The 22,212-nt window shown below is 30.1% G+C and overlaps 1 protein-coding gene across 1 annotated transcript in view; it reads left to right on the plus strand.

Moving 5' to 3' along the window:
* The first annotated feature begins 4,058 nt into the window (after nucleotides 1–4,058).
* LOC107454279 (uncharacterized) overlaps nucleotides 4,059–22,212 on the plus strand; it is a 36,786-nt gene continuing 18,632 nt past the window's right edge. Inside the window, exon 1 of the mRNA XM_016071413.4 lies at nucleotides 4,059–4,386. Coding sequence (XP_015926899.3) covers nucleotides 4,128–4,386 — 259 coding nt within the window. The 5' untranslated portion in view covers nucleotides 4,059–4,127. The remainder of the gene's footprint in view (nucleotides 4,387–22,212) is intronic.

The raw sequence follows: 22,212 nt of genomic DNA on the forward strand, positions 1-22,212 counted from the left end.
TTAATTTCTCTTTTCCTCTGAGCACAACTTCTTTTGCAGGTCCGTCATCGTGATGCCTTTTTCGCACACGCTGATTCTCATCACTGTATTGAGTATCAGTTTTCTCATTTGCCTTAGTCTCGTAGTCGTCAAATAATTCTCTCTGTGAAACTAAAAGCGATTTTAAAAGATCGACTGCCGTTCGAAGTTCAATTGTTTTCTTTTGTAAAAATTTGCTGACAAAATTGATCCGATCTAGTATGGCAGCCCAAAATACGGCCACTACAGCATTTTCTTTTTTTGCCAAGTCATTCAATAGACATTTCGCCTCGTGAATCGCTTCTGATGTCTGAGTCTCATCGCCAACAAAGCTTTCTGAAAACTGTTGTAACCATTTGCCAAAGCTGCTCTTGCTGTATAGTCATCTGATTAGTCGGCGTTAAAATAACCGCGATAAAATTGCTTGCGATTATATTACTGCGTTATATATGAACTAACTACCATAATATTAATATCTAATTTGGAATGCGTTCAGAAATGTACTAAAATAGCGTCGATGTAATGTACAGAGCAAGACAATCGTCATTGAAATTTCGAATTAAATTTTTACTGTTTAAGAAACATTGTCAATTTTTTTCTCTGTAGCACAGGGCCCCTGAACGTGGCGGGGCCCCTAGGCAGTTGCCTACAGTGCCTAATGGATAAAACGGCCCTGTGTTTAGGGATGGGAAAGATAAAAGAAGCAAACAAGAAAAAGTGCTTATCGCTACATTCCACGCTATAGATGGTTTTAAAAACTGGTATATGTATTTATTTTGAAGTAGAAATTTCAAAATTATACCAAAAAAAATCAGTCGAAGACAGAAAAAAGTTCATTATATCCAACTTTCTCACTTTTTTGGTTCACTATATCCACAAAAAATAACATTATACGTGTATAGCAAGGCATGGGACCGAACATTTCGTTCACTATATCCGGGAGTTCACTATAAACCGTGTTCACTATAGCGGAGTTTGACTGTATATATAGCAAAACCACAAAACATATGTCAATACTATTCTCAATTCATTTTATGAAATATTGATAGTATAAATTTTAATTTCCAAGAAAAGATCAACACATTATGAAATTTTTATTCTACATTTCATACTTTGCTTTTTGACTGGTTTAAGGACTCATTGAATTAATATAAAGACAAACTGATCGAGAATTAACAAACATTGTTCAGAAAATGGGCGCTTCGAACGAAATAGTTCCATGGGTGATGTTAAAGAATCGTATTTGCCGCTAACTAGTACAGATAATTTGAAAATTATATTACGGAGACAGACATTGGGATATTTTTCGTATGTGTGCTATATGGCAATATATTATTTGTGGAACTTAAAAGTCGCCATGTCGCATAAAAGTTTAATGAACAATGCTTTTAAACAAATACGGTGTTTGAAGCATATTTAAAATTATTTAGGTACAGTGCGCACATAAAAGAACGGACCCCAGTGAATAACTTTTGATCTAATGATCGGATCTTCCCGTTCTTGAACGAACCCAATCTGAATGGTTCGAGGGGGTGAAATCAAATATAAATGAGTGAGGAAGTTATTTCAAGTTGAGAAATCAGACACAAAAATGTACTTCCTCTGAATAAACATACCTTCCTTTCGATGGAAGCCCAAAATATGAACTCAAAATATTTTCAACTCTTATTTAAATTCGCGATCGCAACACTCGAATACGCCATCTGGGGAGAGACCGGTTTCATGCCTTTAGCCCTTCTCCTCCTCTTTTCAGTTATATAGGAACGTACTACGATATTTTCCCTTTTCTTAATATTTTTCCTTTTTACTTAATAAAAATATTTTCTAAAATTTCCGTGATACTTTTCTTTAGAACTTTGTTCAATATAGTTTTTCAAGTTAAAAGATTTTAATCTATATGAAAATCAAGAGAGAAACTAACGTACTTCCTTCCTCTATGACTTTCCACACGCTAATGGGGAAAGCATGTGAAGTGTTGCCATAGAAAAAGAGTTCTGCTCTACGCCACCTGCAACCCATTTCGATCGCCCAATAAAGTAATAATAAATATTTGCCAAAAGTTATAATTTACATTGAATTATGCATGGATAAATGAATTTTGTAATTGTGCTCAAAAAACTTTTCAATTCGCATAAAAAGTTCTCAAGATACCATGAAATACACAAAAGGTAAAATTAACATTCAGGGGTCCACACTTTGGTCCTCTCTCCTGACCATATTATGGGAACCCTATTTACCGAATTTCGGTCTTTTGGGGGGGTCAAAAATCCGAATCCGTCGAAGAAAAAAAAAAGGTATGTTTATTCAAAGAAAGTAAATTTTTGTGTCTGATTTCGTGACTTAAAATATCGTCTGCATTAATTAGTTAGCATATTTGACGTCATTCCCTCGAATCATTAAAATGGATTCCTAGAACGTGAAGATCCTATCATGAGATCAAAAGTCATTCAGGGTGGTCAGTATTTCTTTTTGGCGCATTGTATAATAAAAGCATCATGTATCGAGTACGGCAGGTTACCTTCAAAATGCTTGGATTGAATTAAAATTGTATGTTCATAACGGCTTTAAAATGACTAGCCTTCTGCCATTGTGGCAGTTTAATGAGATAAGTACAGTAGAGTCCCGATTATCCAAGTTCATGTGGGCCACGGCTAACCAAAAAACTCGGTTAAAGCGAAGGGGTTTAAAAAAGAAAAGAGTAGGTATAAACGTAATATATTTAACAAATACAAAATGTATATGAATACACCATGTACATTCATATTATAATTAAAAAGCTTACTTAAAATCACAAGAGCATACTTTACGAGAATGAAAGAATTTTTACATTAAACGCGTAAATTTAAAAAAAAAAAATCTGACTTAAAAGGAAGCAGGGATTAAAAACATCGAAACAGTTCAATTGCCGGATAAAACTTGAAATTGTTTTTAGTAATAGTCGTTCACCTCCATCTAGTGCAAACAAGTTTTAATGTACCCTTTCTCGAAAGTAATCCGCCGAATTTTGATAACGGCTAAATTTTTTTTCTTACTGTAATATTAGTTTGAAATCCCTAATGTGTATATGGTATAGACAAGAATTTTAAATACTATATATATATTTAAGGCAAGTATAATGAGAAATAGTTTTTGTATGACAATGGATTATTTAAAACAAACACAAAATATAAAGTGTTTATTTAAATGTCGAAAACAAACATTGAAATTTGCAGACTCTCACAAATTGTCAAAGCAATAATCTTCGTGTTGTAGAAAAATGAAATTACACGTGAAATATAAAATTATGTCATATAATCTGGCATACGATCAAGCGAAAGGGAGAAACACAGAGAGATGCAAAAAAATAAATGAATTACAAGGTCTACCTATATTCAAATAAAAAAGATTTTACATATATTTAGAATCTAAAATTTATTCTAAAAGGGATGCTTTTAGATTTAGTGTTTTATTTTATTTTAAAACCATCTTTGAACAGCCAACCCAATTTGAGTTTACTACTATACTAATGTTCAAAATCGTAGCCCAGTGATTTTGAACCCAATCCAGAAGACAAGGGAACTACTGGATAAAGTATTGGGAGAAATTTGGGTTTGTGGAGGACTTTTTGATGGAACTTACCCACATTTGCGTTACACAGAGAGAAACCACTAAACCCTTACACGGTGACGGTAAGAGGACTCTACCGCATCATCCGTCTACCACTGGGGATATTTTACGTCAACACTGCGAACCGGTTGTTAAATTCGTATCTTAAAATGAAGCGTAGAATTACATTATAATAATAAACAAAAAGAATTTTCTTAGTTTTAAACTCATGATTAAAAAAAAAAAAAAAACAATCAAAATCAGAAACGTTATAATAGAAGTGCGGGTTAATATCTTTTGAATTAGGGACAGTAAAATATTTATAGTAAAACAATACCTCTTTAGAACTTTTATTAATTTTACGGCAACAAAAGAAAACTGTGGCAGGCTATTCTGTTTCTATGTTACAGAGATAAACTTTCTATTATCTTGAATCGAAAGATAAATAAAGATAACAAACGGTTTCAGATAGCTTCTCCCAGAACGTGGAATTGGATTTGTGTTAATTTTTTTTCTCTATCAAAATGATTTCCAGACTCCAGCCAGTCCGTCAGTCTGTACTCACAGGTCTAACTTATAAAGAGTCTGTCGAATCTTGTGAATGGGTTATACTCTATGAAATACCCATCTCAGATATAAGAGTACCCTGTGGGAGAAATCTTCGCCTCAGATATCGGGGTCAGGATGAAATAAAAATAGGAAATAATGTATTTGAGCCCAAAGGATTTCCATATTATTTCGACTTGTTATGCTACCCTGACGGGGACAGTAAAGAAAATAAAGGTATGATTTCTTTTAAATTTGTTCAGAAAAAAGATTTAAGAAGTAGTTTCATATCAAAATTTTACTCTCGTCAAACGATACATGGAGAGCTTTCTGTGGTGGATATAGAAGAAAAACTTTTACTTTCGAAATCATTTGTGGGTGTATTCATACTTGAGAATAAAGGAATTGTTTTTGACATCGAACGGTACGTGGACAGGGAACTCTTCCTGGCATCCGATCTCTACAATGAAAATGTATTGCTCAACGAGAGCGGCAAGCTGACTTTACGTTGCGAGGTAACGTTTCTTTTCCGGGAGTCTATACCCTCAGACCGCGCTTCAATTAATCACGAACCCTTAGATCGGTATTTTCAAATAATAAAAGGTGGATTAACGGGAGTTGACGTTCCCGAACGTCTCGGAATAATTTTGAAAAAATGGGGGGAAAAGTCTCCATATTTTCAAAAGCTATACGAATTTATGGATAAAACAAAAATGCGCTCAACACCATGCGATTATGTGATTAAAACAATAATTGACATAATTTGCTACTTATTGCTTGACACAGCATTCCATATGGGTAAATTGGAAAAGATTGCAGCCAAATTATTGAACACTCATTTTAGTGTTGCAACGGAACTATTGGATCCATATTTGACAACAGTTGTTCAGTATAGGTGCCTGAACTTGTTGTGCAATCGACTAACAAGTGACATTGTTTGCCACATGTTCATTTTAGCAGATATGCAAGGTGATTTATGTTTGAAAAAAGCAACTGTAGATTATATAGTAGAACATTTTTGGGGAGTGAAAGCTCATTTCAGTTGGAAGATACTCGGAAAAGAATGCCCACTAATAGGAAAAGACTTAACAGATCGAGCAAAATACAACGAGAATATGCATGGTGCAGAATACGCAATCGGCATATTATCTTTAGCAGAAAATCAAAGAGATTCAGAATTGAGGGTAAAGGCTTTAAACGATATGTTGGAATATTTTAGATACTTAAAACCTTCGCAGTATTGGAGGGAATTCGAAAAAGAACGTCCCGAAATAACAGAAGAACTAGCTAGTCATGCGAAACACCTGCTTGTGTCTAAAGCAAAAACAAGAGTTCTTTGCGGGATGTTACACTTGGCAGAATGGCGAAGAGATTTCGATTTGAGAGAAGCAGTTATGAACTATATATTGGAAAATATTGAAAAAGTTAAATCTTCATCAAGTTTTCAGACACTTAAACTGGATTTTCCAGGAATAAAAAAAGAATTAATGGACCATGCAAAATGTGTAATTGCGTCTGAGCAAAAAACTAGAATTAAAAATATTGTTTTCGGCATGATAACTCTAGCAGAATGGCGTAGAGATATTGAACTGAGAGAAGCTGTTATCAACTACGCGATGAAAAATTTTCAAGATGTTAGAGAGTCGTCAAAATGGGACACACTTAAAATAAAACATCCACAAATAGTAATAACTATAACTGATCGTTTGAAACGTTCCAAAGGGTTTAATCCTAGATCTTTTAGTGACTTTGATTTAGATTATTGTAACTGCGATTGTGAACTGGTTCTTTTCTATGAGATTCCTATTTCATACCTAGTCGAATCCTTACCATGGGGAAGCAATGTCAGTTTGAAACCCTTGGACTCAAATGGAACAAAAAAAAGCAGTTGGGAGCCATTCCCATTTGCTTACTATTTTGAGTTGTTGTGTTACCCCGATGGAGATTCCGAAAGAAATAAGGGTATGATTTCTTTCGTATTCTCTGAAATAAATGACGTGAAGAATTTTTTCCCAGATAATTCAATAACAATGAATGGAATAATTTCTCTGGTGGATACCCAAAATGATCTCCGATTCCCACAATCAGTTGAGGTGACATCTGCTTTCGAGAGTAAGGGAAGGATTGTTTTTGGTATAGACAGGTACTTGAAGAGAGAATTCTTACTGTCATCCGATATTTTGACGGAAGGCATGCTATCGAAAAATAATAATGGCAGACTGACGTTACGTTGCGACATGAAGTGTATTTTTACAGAACTTTTACCGAAAGTTGTCGATTTATCTGATGATGATTCAGAAAGAATCGCATGCTATAGAAGATAAAAAAGATTGAATTGTGGAACTCAGTGGCAACTTCAAGACAAACTCCTCCATTTCCTCTATTTTAAATGTAAATAACTCTTCATTTCGTGTTCATCAAAAAATAATTAATCGACATTAAATATTTTTATTTTCATGGAACTATCTTTAGATAAACGAATTTCATAACTGTGATCGTTGACTTTTCAATTCGCTGAAAAATCTCCCCGAGAAATGACGAAATACGCAAAATAACCAAATTTTTGACCTCTCTCCTGCCTATTGGGATTATAACTGGGTAATTGCACTTCAAAAAGAAGACAACGTATAACCTATGACGTCAGCTAATCTTTATCAGAAAAATGGCGTATTATTAAGACTTATAAATACTTATTATAATTGTATATTAAGACTTATAAATTCTTATTTTAAATACTACTTAATTAAAAAAAATTTATTATTTTAAATGAAAACAAATGAAAGTATAGTGAATTTAAAAAAATATTCAATGAAATATGACATAGGTCAAAACATAATCCAAGTTATTCTAATACTTTTTTTAAAATAATATTCTGCAATATAAATTTAATTTAGGGTTAAAAGTAAATTACCAACTAAAATTTCCTTCAGGGTGCGTAGCCAAATTATTCAACAAAAAATAAGCACCTTTTACACACTTTTCAAAAACTCAAAAAATATTTTTAAGCACTTTAAAAAAATGTCATAATTAGGCAAGGTTTTAACAAAAAACAGTTTTAACTTGTTTTAACAGTCACGTCAAAAAAAAAAAAAAAAAAATTGGCATTGATTTGGACAATTGTCAAAAATCATGAAATTTTGAATCAGTAAAACGAATGGCGTTTTCATATGTTACAGACTGACAATACACCGAAGTATAAAGAGGTTGAACTAATTGTGAAAACGTTGAATAGAACAATGTGAACTGTGTCTTTTTGCATAATTCGTAGCGAAAATCAACATAGTAAAGGAAAAATCTCACTTTGAAAAAGGGAAAATTAAGCACTTTTTAAGAAGACCCAATGAAAAAAGCACCTTTAGGGGCTTTTAAAAAACGAAAATAAGCACCTTTAAGCACTCTTTAAAAAAGCTACGCACCCTGTCCTTAAGAAAATGAACATAAATATCTCTTACAAATGCAGCTCTAAATTTTTTTTATGGGATAATAACAAAAGTATACTGATAATAATAGAATTTAATTCTTAAATAAGTAGTTTCTGATGAGATGCACCTTAATCATGAAAATGTCATTTCATTAAAAAAAATCATGTAATAAAAAAATTACCATTCAATCAGTAAAAAATCATGTAAAATATTTGCTTCATCACCCAAAAATGTAAGCAAGAAGTTTATAAAAAAAATGCTAGTACACACAGTACATTTCTAAATTCTTTTAGTTTAAGCATATTTTAGATTTTAAATTGAGGCTTTTAACTTCTATGAATTATTTTATAAATCACAATAATAAAACAATATTTACTTTTTTTAAAAGGGATGATGTAAGACATTCTACTTTAGGAAAGCGTTAAAAATGCAATCATTAAACAAATATGGTACAGAAGCCTTTTGCCAGCGCTGGCTGATTCCCTCCCCTCATATCGAATCGCCTCTTCGAACATGTTTGTGAAAATGTTTTTCACATATCTGCAGTTAAAAGCAAGTAATGAATATTCATAATAACAATATCTATTTTTACTACACTTAGAAAATTAGCAAATTGACTCTTGAATTGCATAAAAATTATCTAACTCTTACTCTTGAGTGAGCAGTTACTTCATAATTCTTTCTTCATTTGTCAACTACAATTGTTGTCCATTTTGGGGAAATTTAAAAACAGAAACTTTATTGTTCTTGTAATAATTATCGAGACAAGCAGATAGAGAGCAAATGTAAACCATGTTTGATGACTGAAAAAATAAATATACACTAAGACGTATACCAAAAACATAATTATTTTTTTAACAACTGTTAATTTACGATTTTAACTTTATAGTGAATATATAATTTGCTATTGAAAAACTCAAAATCAATACAATTCGTCTTATTTTGCTAAACTTATGATTAAATTTTATCACAAAAAAAGTATAATAAAACATTACATTCTTGAACAAAAAAGTTAAATATATATATTTTTTAAGAAACTAAAAAAAAAAAAAAAAAAGGACTGACTACACAAATATTCTTTACCACCCCTTATAATTTAAATACTTTAATACTTCTATAAAAAATATTCATTTGATTTCAGTTTCTTGAAAAAGCAAACATTGCTATTCTATGCCAAGTAATTTAATATATTTTTTCAGTTATCAGTTTGTTGAATAAATTTTTTCAAGATCTGACACATGTAAAACACAAATATAATCAATAATCTCTAGGAATTCAATTCATTAAATCTGAATTCAATTGATTTTTTTACTGATAAAATTTCTTCAAAATACCTTTTTTAAAAACTATAGTAAAACCCCACAAAATATTTCGTTAGTTTCAGGAATAAAAAAAAAAATATTTAACAGCAAACTAGAAAGATCATTAGAATTGAAAATAAATTAAAATTTCTTCAAAACACTTGTTTATAATAAATAATAGCTTATAATAATTAGTAAGCAATTTTAAATTATTGGCAACATTATGCCAACTGATAATTCTATATTAAAAATATTTCCGAAAAATCATGTACCTAGTATAACAATTTAAGTCAACGAAGGATACCTCTAAGAACAACCCACCTCCATTGACGACCATTTGACTGTGGAAGGGAGAGTGGTCGCTCCCAAGAGGTTTTACTGCATAAAAAAAAAAAAAAAAAAAACATTTGTTTCTACTATCCTTTAAATTGTTTTAAAATATCTTAAAGGTAATAAAACAAAAATTAAAAATTCATGTACCAGCAGCAAAAAGATATTACAAACAGATTCAAAAACAAATATTTTTATTATGTTTTAGAATTATACTGTCAAAGAAAAATACAAACTGATATTTCATATATTATCTAGATCCTCATGATATCGTTTATCCAGGGATGATTAGATTTACAATTTGCTATCAAGTACACTCTTTTTAACATTTAATTCAGCTTATTCATTAGTAACAGAAATAAAACAAACTCTACTCTGAGCTTTTTAACTAGCAAGTACAGCAATATTAAAAACCAACACCTATATAAGTAATTTTCATTGAAAAATAAATAATCAAATCATTCAAATAAGGGATTTTGTAGAATAAAATACATAATTTAAAATAGCAATAAAAGTTAGCTATTAAATACAATAATAGTGGAAACTTATTTACATCGCACTAGAGCTGCACAATGTGATATTGGCAACGTAAATACGCATGCTATATATATACTTTACATAAATAAATATTAATTATGGCATTTTTACATAAATAAATATTAATTATTGCAATAATTAATATTTATTATGCAATTATTACACAATAAATATTAATTATTGCATACATTTTTGATTTTATATTTTGCAATTCATGCAAAAGCATATTTGCATGAAATTTTATAAGCTCTGTGATATAATAAATTTCCAATGAATAAGTAACGAGAATATTTATTTAGCAAATAAACAAAGCCAACAATATATATACAATATTTTGACCTGACCTCAACAGATTGCAAGTTGTCTGAATTGAATTATAGAAATTCATCATTGCAAAATATTTGATCAAGTCTCATAGAAGCTAATTAAAAATTTAAGATGGATGTACTAAACATCTAAATTATTTTTCAAACTCTAAAATATTTTAATTTATCATGAATGACCTAAACACAGAAATTTATAACAGCTATATATTACAAAGTATTGTAATTGTTTCTTTAACGACCACTTAAAAAATTTTTTTTTACAATAAAATTTATAACAGCTATATTGCACATCATTTTTATTTCTCTGTAAATGTGATATTGAATTCTGAAAAAGAAAATCTTTCTTTGCAACACTTGATTTAATCTTTGAATAATCATTAATAAAGTATTAATAATAAAGGAACAAATATATATTTATATGAGAAAAGACACATTTGTCTAATCAAGCCATTTTTCAAACCTTTACCATACGTATTCAAAAATATTGCAATCATTTAAGTAAAATCAATTTTATACCCAAAGAAGAGACTTTATTGCATGCAGCACAAACAAATGATTTATTTTTATAATTGTAAGATAATAATATAAAACTTGAATAATATAAAAATTTTTGTAGTAAATATAGTATGAATTAATTTAATAATAAATTAAACAGGAAAATGATATGCATAAAAGGAAATCCATTAACCCTTTCCTCGCGGCTTGCACAATTATGTCCCAGAATAGCAGGTATTATCATGCGGAGCAGCAGATGTGTACATAATGATATACTTGATTGAGATCATCCAAAATTAACTTTATGAGAAAGAATATCAGTTAGAGGATTTTTCATTAATAAACACAATTATTGAATCTTAAAGAAAATATTTTTAAAAAGACATCTGAAAAAGAATTAAATTAATAATAAACAAATATTAATATGAAAGGAATTTTAAATGAGCAGCGAAATCTCTCAAAAGCAGCTACTCTCCGTCACACAGTAAAATGGTCGTTTATAGACTTCACAATTATTATCAAAGGTACACGATTTTTCGCAATTTAATTTTAGTCAGTGTCGTTTTCTTGGTGCAGAAATGCCACTTCTGTTGGCATATCGAAAAGACGTATTGATAAACAAAATTTAGTGTCGATAAAAATTATCCCAACTGATATAATCTACTTATTTGTTTTGTTAAAGTTTTTGATTTTATATTTTTTCGTGTTTTCTTATTTGACCTTTTCTGCATCTGGTGCAGATGTTTTCTTGATTACTGTGAGAGGTTTTAAGGGTCTCTCCTAGAGATTTTCTTTAGCGCAAAGTCTACAGAAAAAATTCTGTTCATCCCAAAAGAGTTTCAAATAGAGGTGGTCTTTCTTGGAGGTTTCACTGTATTTCCTTAGAGATATTTATAATAGCACTAGTTTTATAAGTGACCCAATTCACACAAAAGGTTAAATCTTATGTATTGAAATTCTACTTCATGTTATTAACAAAATCACAAATAAACGAAAAACTGATACATTAGATGAGTACAAGAAATGTCACCCTTCTTTTTTATCGTTATTTCTTTGGAAACTTTCATTTTGTTTTAAGTTAGAAACTAATAAAAGTTTTACTTACTTGCACCTGGCTAATGAAAAAATACTAAAAGTTTAGTAAACAATTGATCGATTAACTTAAAGATAGGTAGAAAAATATCTGACAAAAAAAAAATGCGACTAGATAGAGTGTTTTACATACTTTTGCCAAATGAATTTGTAATGCCACCAGTTTTATTGTAATACCCTAAATCAACACAAAAACATGACTTTTTATTCTATAAAACTGAATAATGAAATCCAAATAAAGAATAAATAATCTTGGGCAGGCAATTCATCAAGTTCTTAAGAAAACACGAAGAATTATTACGGAAAAGAGCTATACAGTTGCATTAGATTCATTTGAAATGCCATGAGTTTTATAGTGACCATCTAAAATCAGCTTAACACGAAAAGCTTTATCACATATAGTACAAACAAACGGTTTCTCACCCGTATGAATGCGGTAATGAACTCTTAAATTATACTTAATAGAAAATCTCTTTTGGCAAACATCACAGACATGTGGTTTCTCTCCCGTATGAGACAGCAAATATTTTTTAAAGTATTTGTTAGCGGAAAATGTTTTGGGGCAAATCGTGCATTTAAATGGCTTTAAATTTAAATGACTTCGGATATGAACTTTCAAACTTAACCTAGTAGCAAACTGTTTATCACATATAGAACAGGGGTAATATTTACGTTCTTCGTGACAACTTTTAACATGCATTCTTAAACTCCGCAGGCCACAAAAGTGTTGATCACATTCTTTACATTTATGTGGCTTCCAGCCAAAATGAACATTTATATGTTCATTAATGTCATTTTTGTAATAGTACTTTTTTTCACACAAGTGACATTGAAACACAGGTCTAGCCTTTGCTACACGAATGCATGTGTGCGTACGAAAATGTGTCGCAAGTCCTTTCATAGAAGAAAATTCTCTATGACACACAACACAAACTAGTTTAGTTTGCGCTGGTGGATAAGAGGTGAAATTATCTTCCATTACAGTAGATTTTAAAATGGCTATCACTCCGTAAACTTAAGCAGATACTATAAATATATCTTAAAACGCTCTAAGTCAGAGCAATGTGTTTAAATATTTAGATGTAGTAAATCTTAAAAATATTCATTATTAATCACTTTACAATTTCATCAATGCATTATTGCATTGATCTCAAATCAGTTGTTGCTGTAGGTGGTAACTATAGAGCTTTACGACCTACTAGAAATTAGCTTATAGCTTACTTAGGTATAAAGAATTTAGAAAGTTTACTGAGACGCGAAATTTGTGGCTATTTGCAGTGTCAAAAGTGTCCTAAATTATACAAAAGTAAGCAGTAAAGTACGTTCTTAGTGCGTAGCACTCAGTGTCGCCATCTGTTGAAATTTTTGTAAACTATTAAAATATAAATAAGTTTTGTAATTTCGGATTACTGCGGTACAAATTTCGAATTTTTCCATTAAAAATAACTATGAACTCCAACGAAACGTTATATCAAATTAAACATATTTTATATATTTTAATAGTAAAATAAAGACCTGCTTTGAAATAGCAATTAAATAAGATTTGAAAATGATTAAATTTAATCTTGTATAAAATTGGTAGCATTTCAAAAAAAAAAAAAAAAAAGCATTAAAAATTATCTGGATACCTTATTTTCAGTAATATATAGTTTACTAATATTTACGTTGTTGTTGTTACCTATACCGTTTATCAATACCAGCACACCTGCTTGGGAAACCAACTGAATTCAATGAGTAGGGTGTGTTACTTGTTTTTTATTGGCGTCCTCTACGGCCAAGAATACGATTTCCGCAGCACACACGTCACAGTCGGTTTTACAGAGAATATCCCTTCGTTCGTTCATCCACAGATCGCAATTTTGAACTGAATCAGAGAATATTCTGGACATCCTTAATATTCTGGAAGTACTAAATTTAAATTCAGTACTTCCAGAATATTGATTTCCTATGGGAACATGGAGGATCTTGTAACCCAGACAGATTTAACGTACACCGCTTACCATTTAATACATGGGAATTCTTCGGCCGCCGGGATTCGAACTCGCGAGTACGAGCCCAACGTTCGACTAACCTGACTGACCAAGTCCCGCTAATACTGATATGCATTATGGCACTCTCTGTCTCTCTCTGGTAGCGCAAAAATGTTTTTTTATTTTTTTCCCAATTTAAGGATAAAATTATGACAATAATTGCGACACATATAAAAGAAACAAAAATAAAATGTCTATCGCAATAATAAAAACAATTTTATAGAAAATATCGAATGCAAATTTTTATTTAAAATATATTAAGAGTTATGTAATGCATTTCTACAGTCTATATATTATCCTGATAAATCGGTTAAGTTTAAAAATTGATTATATTTAGTTTACATGAATTCATTTTTAGGACTGGGCGATATAAGAAATTTTATATCGTGATGCATCGTCAGTTTTGCATCGCGATATAGTATTTTTGAAATTCATTTACTTGTCACAGACTGTCGGATTTCTATCAAAACTTCAGACTCAGATTGATTTAAATCAATTTATGAATTTGATGTATATGTTTTGCTTAAGAAATATATTAATGTTATATTATCTAAAACTGATCGCGCAAATAACGAAAGATTTCTTAGTTTAAAAATAAATAATAAAAAATAAATAAAATTGGAATTTATCAATATATTTACCTAACAATTTAGAAAGAAAATTTAAAAAACAAGTTCGTTAAAAATTATTTGTATGCTTAAAACAAAGTGCTAAATAAATTTAAAAAAAAAACACTTTTAAAACAACACTATTTTTTATCATTATTATTTCACATAAATAATAAAGTTAAATTGAATAATTACCGAATTCTGAACGAAAAAACAAAGTAAGGTTTAATTTCTCAGAAATAAAAACAAAAGAATTATGATATTCAATATTCGATTCAACTGACAATATTAAAAGAAAATTAAAAAACACGATTATACTCTTTAATAAAGCGAAGTGCTAAATGATTTTAAAAAAAGAAGTCGCAATCGCAAACATTGCTAATTTTTTTGAATAAACAAAGTTGATTGACTTATGTCCAAATTCAAAAGAGGAAAAATAAGTTTTGTTATAATTTTATTTATAAAAATGAAAACAACTAAAGATTTATAAATTTAAAAACAGTCATAAAAACCAATTAAGTTATTATTTTATCCAAAAAGTTTTTAATAAATTAAAATAAAGTAAAAATAGCCTAACAGATTTAATTACTTTTTAATTTAATTCCTTATGGGCACCTTAAATTAGATTTCCGTTTTTTAATAAATTCAATAATGTGAAATAATACCTAAACATATAACATCAAAATTAATTTTCACATTTAAAAATAAGAAAGAAAGTTTTGTTTCAAAAAAAAATTTTCCTAATTAATTAAGAAACACTTCTTTATATATTCTTTTCAATAATAGATTACGTTCAGAACAAGGTAACAACGGCGATCACAAAGTCAGTCCCACTGAAAATAATCTACAAGAAACGATATCAAGTCGCGACAAAGAAGTAAAAAAAAACTAAGAGGTGCGGAAACGAACATGCGAGATCACGATATATGTTCTCAAAACTGATTCTGATTCTACCGCTCATCAATCAAGGCCGTTTCAATATAACGATACGAACATCGTCTTCCACAGCGCGAGTTGGCATCGGAACGTAAGAGATCCTTGCGTGTCTTGTATCGCCATATCGTTCGTCTTCTTTACTCGACGGCTTAAATCAGATTCCTGATGCATCGCCTGGAACGAGAGTCACTGTATCGGCCTGCCGATACAGGCGTTAAATCGATATGTCGCGATATATCGCTTTATAGCCCAGTCCTACTCACTTTTATGAAAGTAATTTCATCAAATAATATTCGTATCAAAAATTTTTTATGAAAAGCATTCTTATTTCCCGAATGTTTTGCTCTAGGAATTTGTCATCCTTTCGAATAAAAGAATAATTATCAAAATTATTTACAAATTCTGCATTAGATTACTCTTTTTGGTTAAAAAATTATTTCTTCTATGAGGAGCATATTTCACATATATCGTTGGCAGTGGTCGAAAAAAATACATTTTCTATGTAATTAACTACAACTTCATTACAATTGTAGCTAACTACAACTTGTAGCGACTACAAACTACTATCAAAATGTAGTCACTGCTCCGCTACTTTTAGAAGACAAACTTAACAGGAGAACTTAATTTTCACCAATATTCAAAATGATTTTGAATAAAAAATCGGCTTGGTTAAATATGAGGAGATATTAAGAAGTTTTAAATCATGTTTACATGAAATATTTTTTTTTTAATACGAAATTTTTCTTTTAATTTTTAAACTCGATAGTGAATATTTAATTTAAGAAATGCTAGACAATATTTTTTTTATTGCGAAGCACTTTTTGCAAATTTGTTCTTTTAACTTTCAAACTCTATGATTTTCTCGACAGTGAATTAAGAAGTGCTAGGAAATTCTCCAATATTGTATTGTAACTTTTTCATATCCTCCAAGAAATAAACTACAGTGCGAAAAACCAAAAACGGACTACCCTGAATAACTTTTGATCTAATGATCGGATCTTCACGTTCTAGGACTCGAGTCAGACGCAAAATCAGTTACGTAATCAGACACAAAAACGCACTTTATACTTCTTGTGAAGTCAAATTTTAAAAAAGTCAGACATTTAAAATTCGAATTTTCAGGAACAACTCGTCCAATTTCGCGTCAATTTTTCCTAGCATCAGACGCAGATCTTTTTAACGCTCGGCCACAGAGGCTTTCTTATAGCTTTTACAGCCCGGCGAAGGATTTGCACCAATCAGATTCAAAAATTTTTTCTTTTTGCGTTTAGAACTTTATTTATTTAACTAACGTTAAAAGTAGTCGACAGGAATCGCTACAAACTACTGTCTAGCACTACTCACTACACTACCAACTATGGAAAAAAAGTAGCGACTACAGTATTTTCGCTGCTTGTAACGCTTCCGACCACTTCTTTGGTGATATGTAAGTCAAGATTATTTTTCCCAGAAACAAAGTTATAAAACTATTGCACCAAAAGATAACGTTCTGCAATTAATGAATCATAGCTGTTCTAGTGAAGGATTGCGATTCTATCTTTTTTTTTTCCAAGTTTTTTTTTAAGTAATTGCAAGTACTCCAAATATCAAACCAATTCTATATTGACAAAGCTGCTTTTATTCCGGAATACTTTATATTTGCACAAAAAATAATTTTGCTTCGATTTTTTTAATAACAGTTAAATTATCGTTGTAAAAAGTTTTGCGACCGTGTTGTTTATTGTTCCGTTATTCCCATTTGCAATATAATTAATTCGTAGCTAACAATTAGACCTAACGATGCAAGGATTATAGTTTTATCTACTTTGAACAGGTCTAAGGGTTTCAGAACGACATCTTCTTTCACTCTATCGAAAGCTGAACTTAGCAACATGAAACTAGTCGCTTTTGATGTATTTGCAAAAGCACTTTTCTCACTTTCTGCTATTACAGTAAAGAGTCTTTTAGATTCTATCACTTGACTACTGACTTTAGTAGATAAATGCACGAGTAACGTAAACTCGCCGGCAAATATCATGATTGAAAATAAGTAGCTTAACAAATAAATCACGTTTCTGTTTTCCGATTTTAGAACAATACTGAGACAATAGCAGACGCTGTACAACCAGTAAGCAAATAAAACAAACACTAACGATGAAATAATAGTGTTGGCTTTTTTCACAAAATTCGACAGTCCAGAATATGCTGAAGATATTTTAAACAAACTATTTGGTGTTAGTTCATGTTTCAAAACCGAAATCAAGAATCGATGGTGGATTTGTGACAAACGATAATTCTCTTTCATCACAAGATAGCAAACGACAGTTGATAATAGTGGAATAAATTCGAAAAACAAATACAACATACCCACATGAAGTCCAAAAATAACAATAGGAAATGTTTTCCAATATTGAAGCGCTGTTTCACCGTCAATTTCCTTAAAAATTAAAAGGAAACGCAAATTTGCTGTTGAGTACACAGGATTAATTGTACGATAAATATTAATAATACAATGTACTGAATGTATGATAAAAGCAATACTTAATTCATAAAGTTCTTTATTCGCATCGGAATTCTTATTTTTTTTAATAAAAATGTTTTTCCCCATTTCTTTTAAAAGGTTCTTTATATGTCGTCGCATTATAATGCTAATAATAATCACAAACATCAAGTCTATATTGTGAAAAAAATTTACCGATTTGTTGTTTTTCAAGTAAGATACTGATTTTATTACGATTGTATAAATAAGCAAACTAAGCCACACTAAATAGACAAATGTTTTGAAAAATGATACCACCTTCTTACACTTATTTCGTTTGTAACTTTTTTCAAAATAAATTCCAAAAATCTTTAATATAAAGAGTATTATCTTCCACGTTGTATCTTGACTTAAATCCCTAATGGATCGTTTTTCGGTTCGTTTAAATAAGTGGCCATTATTTTTTAATGAAAATAATCTTTTCTTTATTAATGAAGGCATGAGAACTTCAAAAATTTTTAAAAATTTTCATTCCAAAATAAATCTTGTAATTTCAAATTTAAGCATCGATTATTTCAAAATAATCCTTATAAATCCAGACCTTCCTTCATACACTAACTAGTTAAAATTACGTACGTTTAGAAATATTCATGCTATTCCTTTACATTCTAAATAAGTTTTTTTTATCCTAGATGATAACCTTTATAGTATCAACTAATATGATAGCCTGCTATCATAACTAATATCATAACCAAGAAAAAGTAATTTCTTAAAAACTATTTTTAATGATTTAATTATCACATCAACTTTAGTTATCGATTATACGCAATATCTTTTCAATACAATTTCAAATAGAAATAAGAGTTATGCATGAAATTATGTATTCTAACTACCAATGTTTAAATTTTAAATTATTTCATTAAAGTTAAGATTTCATTAATTAATGAATTTGACAAAAGTCAATAATACACATCTTAATCATTAGTAACCTGACTAGCCATTACTCGTCACGTGATTTCGACTCATTATTTTGAACATTTACTCGAATTAATGTACTTGTTGGAAGAAAATAACATTTTGAGCACATAAATTGCCATAACACACTTTTACTACTATTAGAAACTAATTTACCATACATTTATAATTATTGCTCGTACTAATCGTGAGTTTACAAATTAATAATGGTTAAAACACAGCTTTAATCCAGCTACTAATCATTAAGGACAATTTCGTCTAGCTTTTGCTGCATTAATTTATATACATGCGCGTTTGTTTGAAAAATATTCTAAAATATTAATTATTTTTTTTAAAAAAAGTGTAGTTTACATATCAATATATCATCATTATAGTACTACAACATGCAAAAATAATCTTTTCTGTCACGTGAATTTATTATTTTCTGCATGAAATAGCAATTTAATTTTTAATTTATTATTTTAATAACATTTCGAGCTTAAATGTCATTTAATCAAATTAATCTATGATAGACGTTTCAATTCATGTTGAGAAAAGGATTGTTCTATTTATTGGGCTTCCAAAATTTCAACAATCAATCACTAGAATAACTTTTATTTCATGGTTTCTATTATAATAAATCATTTTTCTTGAAAGGTTTTGATTAAAAATTAGAAGAAACATTTGAGAATATCGCGTTAGTACATAGACGGAAGAAATTTTGAAAACAAAATCATCTGAATTCTATTTATGTTGTTGGATAAAACTTTATTGCATGAGTTGTAGAAATTGTTGTGCGTGTTGAGAATAATTAAAAAAAGTAATGAAAAGTAATTGCGGTAAAAAAGTAATACTTAATTTATACGAATTTGGTTAGTGATTGGTTGTGTCCTTATAAGCATTAAAAAGAAGAAGGGAAAAAAAAAGAAAAACTAACTAATAAATCGATTTCTCGCTGAGATGAGAAAATTTAGTTATTGCTTCCACAGATCATCCATTTTTTTCCACTTATTATTATTTTTTTAATTTTATTTTTTTATATCAATTCATTAATTCATTTATTTTGATCAACCCTTATTTTATCTTTAAAGAAAACAGCATTTTGCAAACAATATGAGTTATAAAATAGAAAAAGAATATTTTTTAACTTCGTTAAATTTTAGTTTTGAGTCTTTGAGTGAAATGTTTTTCCGTAACAGAAAAGTGGTGTCGGTAGTTGAAAATGTTTGACTTTAACTCCAGACTGATCGAATCCAACTCTGACAATGTTAGAATTTTCTTTCTAAAATTTAAATAAAATAACCGACAGCAGCCTCTCCATCCAACTAACCGTAAAACTTACGGGAAAGAACATTTTTTCTTTCTTTACGGTTTTGAAACTGTTTACAACTAGTATAGTTAAAAAACCATGAATACAAAGTCAAACGCATTTTTAACCATTTACAACTAGCATGGTTTCAAAACCGTAAAAAAGAAATTTAACATTGGAGTAAGACTTCTCGTTAGGTAATCGGCATTGGAGTAAGGTTGAGTTGCGTTTTTGTAACGGACAGTAAAAAGTGGTTTAAATACCAGATTTTTTGGGGTAAGCAGCTTCATTGTGCTGCCATCTATGCGTGAATGAGAGTGTCGTATTCCAATAGTCACAAATCGGGGAGTGCAGGACACTGGAAACTCTTCACGTGTTGAATGGAGAAATATTGCGGCGTCAACGCTGTCACTCGAACCCCCGTTCCGTCAATCATGAGATTGACAGATTAGCTCTTTCAGTTATAGTGTGTACCCAGCTGTAAGGAACTAAGTCTAAGAGGCTTCATTAGGCAGACCTAGCTGGCTCGATAAAAGTCTGGTTGTTTAACTGTATTAGGTGAAAGCGGTTAGCAAATGTTTTTCTCACAGGTAACAGTTCAAATACCATATTTTTTATAAATATCTGACTGTTTTATTTGTATATGGTAAAATAACAATTTAATAAATTGCTATTTAACCATCTTTTCCGAGATATTTCTAACAGTACATTCCATCAATATATTTACCCAATTACTTCAGTATCCACTCAATTTTCTCTTGCACTCCAGGAATACTTTTTTTTTCCTACATTGCATTAAAAACACACCCCCTCAAAGTTAAAACCCAATCATCTTAGGTTAAAAGTAAAATCCAATCAAAACTAAATTTTTTTTTTTAACAATCTTGAATTAAAAAGGAGTGTTTAAACGATACACTCACCTATTCAATCACAAATTACCTTTGAAACTTTTCCCAGAGTTGCAGAGGACATAAATAAAAGAGGAGTATCGTCCTCTCAAACAGGGAATACATATTAACTCTCTATTTTAAGTACAAGAAAAAGACAGCTCGATAAAAAACTAAATTAAAGTACGTATTAAATTAAATAAGATAAATTAAAACATAAATTAACTTACGATACAATTCAAGATATCGTATAAATTGGGTGCTTGCACTCCAAGAAGAAGGCAACCCATACCCAAGCATATGACCTATGACGTCTGCACCAGCTAATCTTTATCAGCAATATGGAGTATTCACGTTGAACTAAGTTTCTTTACATAACTTAAAATGTTAATTAACGTTAAGTTAATTTAGTACAAAGGCTGTATAACACATCCGAATTTGTTGAAATATAATTCTTTCTAATCTACTTCTTTTACTTAACTTAGATTTATTATTTGCTTATAAATGTTATCGCGATCATGATAAATTTTTGCTTTTTTTATACCTGGCAACTTCGATGCATAATAGTTTGTTCCACATGGCTTCGCTCCTGCCCTTGTATTAAGTCTTTGTGCAAATGGTAGAATTAAAAGCTTTGTCAAAAAAACTCTTTGTGAAAGAATTTAAGAGAATGGATGCTTGATGGACTACTCTAAATAGAATGGCAGTAGCTAACGTAAACAGGATTGAGATATCCACCCTACGTCCCTTAGGTATCGTAACAATTCTCACCCAAAATGTGTTGCTTAAATTGGTAATTCTTACTTTCTTTATATTCCCCGTAAAATGCCTGATAAATTAAAAATTGTATATACAGTGGTGGCCAAAAGTGTGGACATTTTTTGAAAGTTTTGTTTTTCAACTTCGTGTGCTTGTAGAATATATTAATTTTCCCTTAAATACGAGCATTTACATATCAAATTAAAGGTAATTTAATGTAGAATTTAATAATAGATAAAGTATTACAATATCTGTATTACAAAAAAAGTTATGCAACTAATAGTAAGATCTATCTTAGATTTGCATTTTTTTAAAGTGATACTTACACAATCAATGCATAGTAGGATAATCTTATTTTTTAAGACAGCTTCACAGTGTCTTTTCATCGAGTGAACGAGTGTTTGGAGTTCATCTTTCGTAATCACATGGTGCCAAGAATCAATTATAGCTTCAATAAGTTGTCTTTTATCAGATGGACGTTTTTTTCGCACAAGAATTTTCAAATGTCGCCAAAAATTTTCAATTGGATTGAGATCAGGGCTGTTTCCTTGCCATGGTAATATATCTATGCCTTTATTTTGAAACCATGCTTTGCGTACTTTTGCTGTGTGGCATGGAG

The sequence above is a fragment of the Parasteatoda tepidariorum genome, chromosome 9 (assembly GCF_982258835.1).
Source record: "Parasteatoda tepidariorum strain Cologne lab strain chromosome 9, Ptep-v5.0, whole genome shotgun sequence".
Lineage (NCBI taxonomy): Eukaryota > Metazoa > Arthropoda > Arachnida > Araneae > Theridiidae > Parasteatoda > Parasteatoda tepidariorum.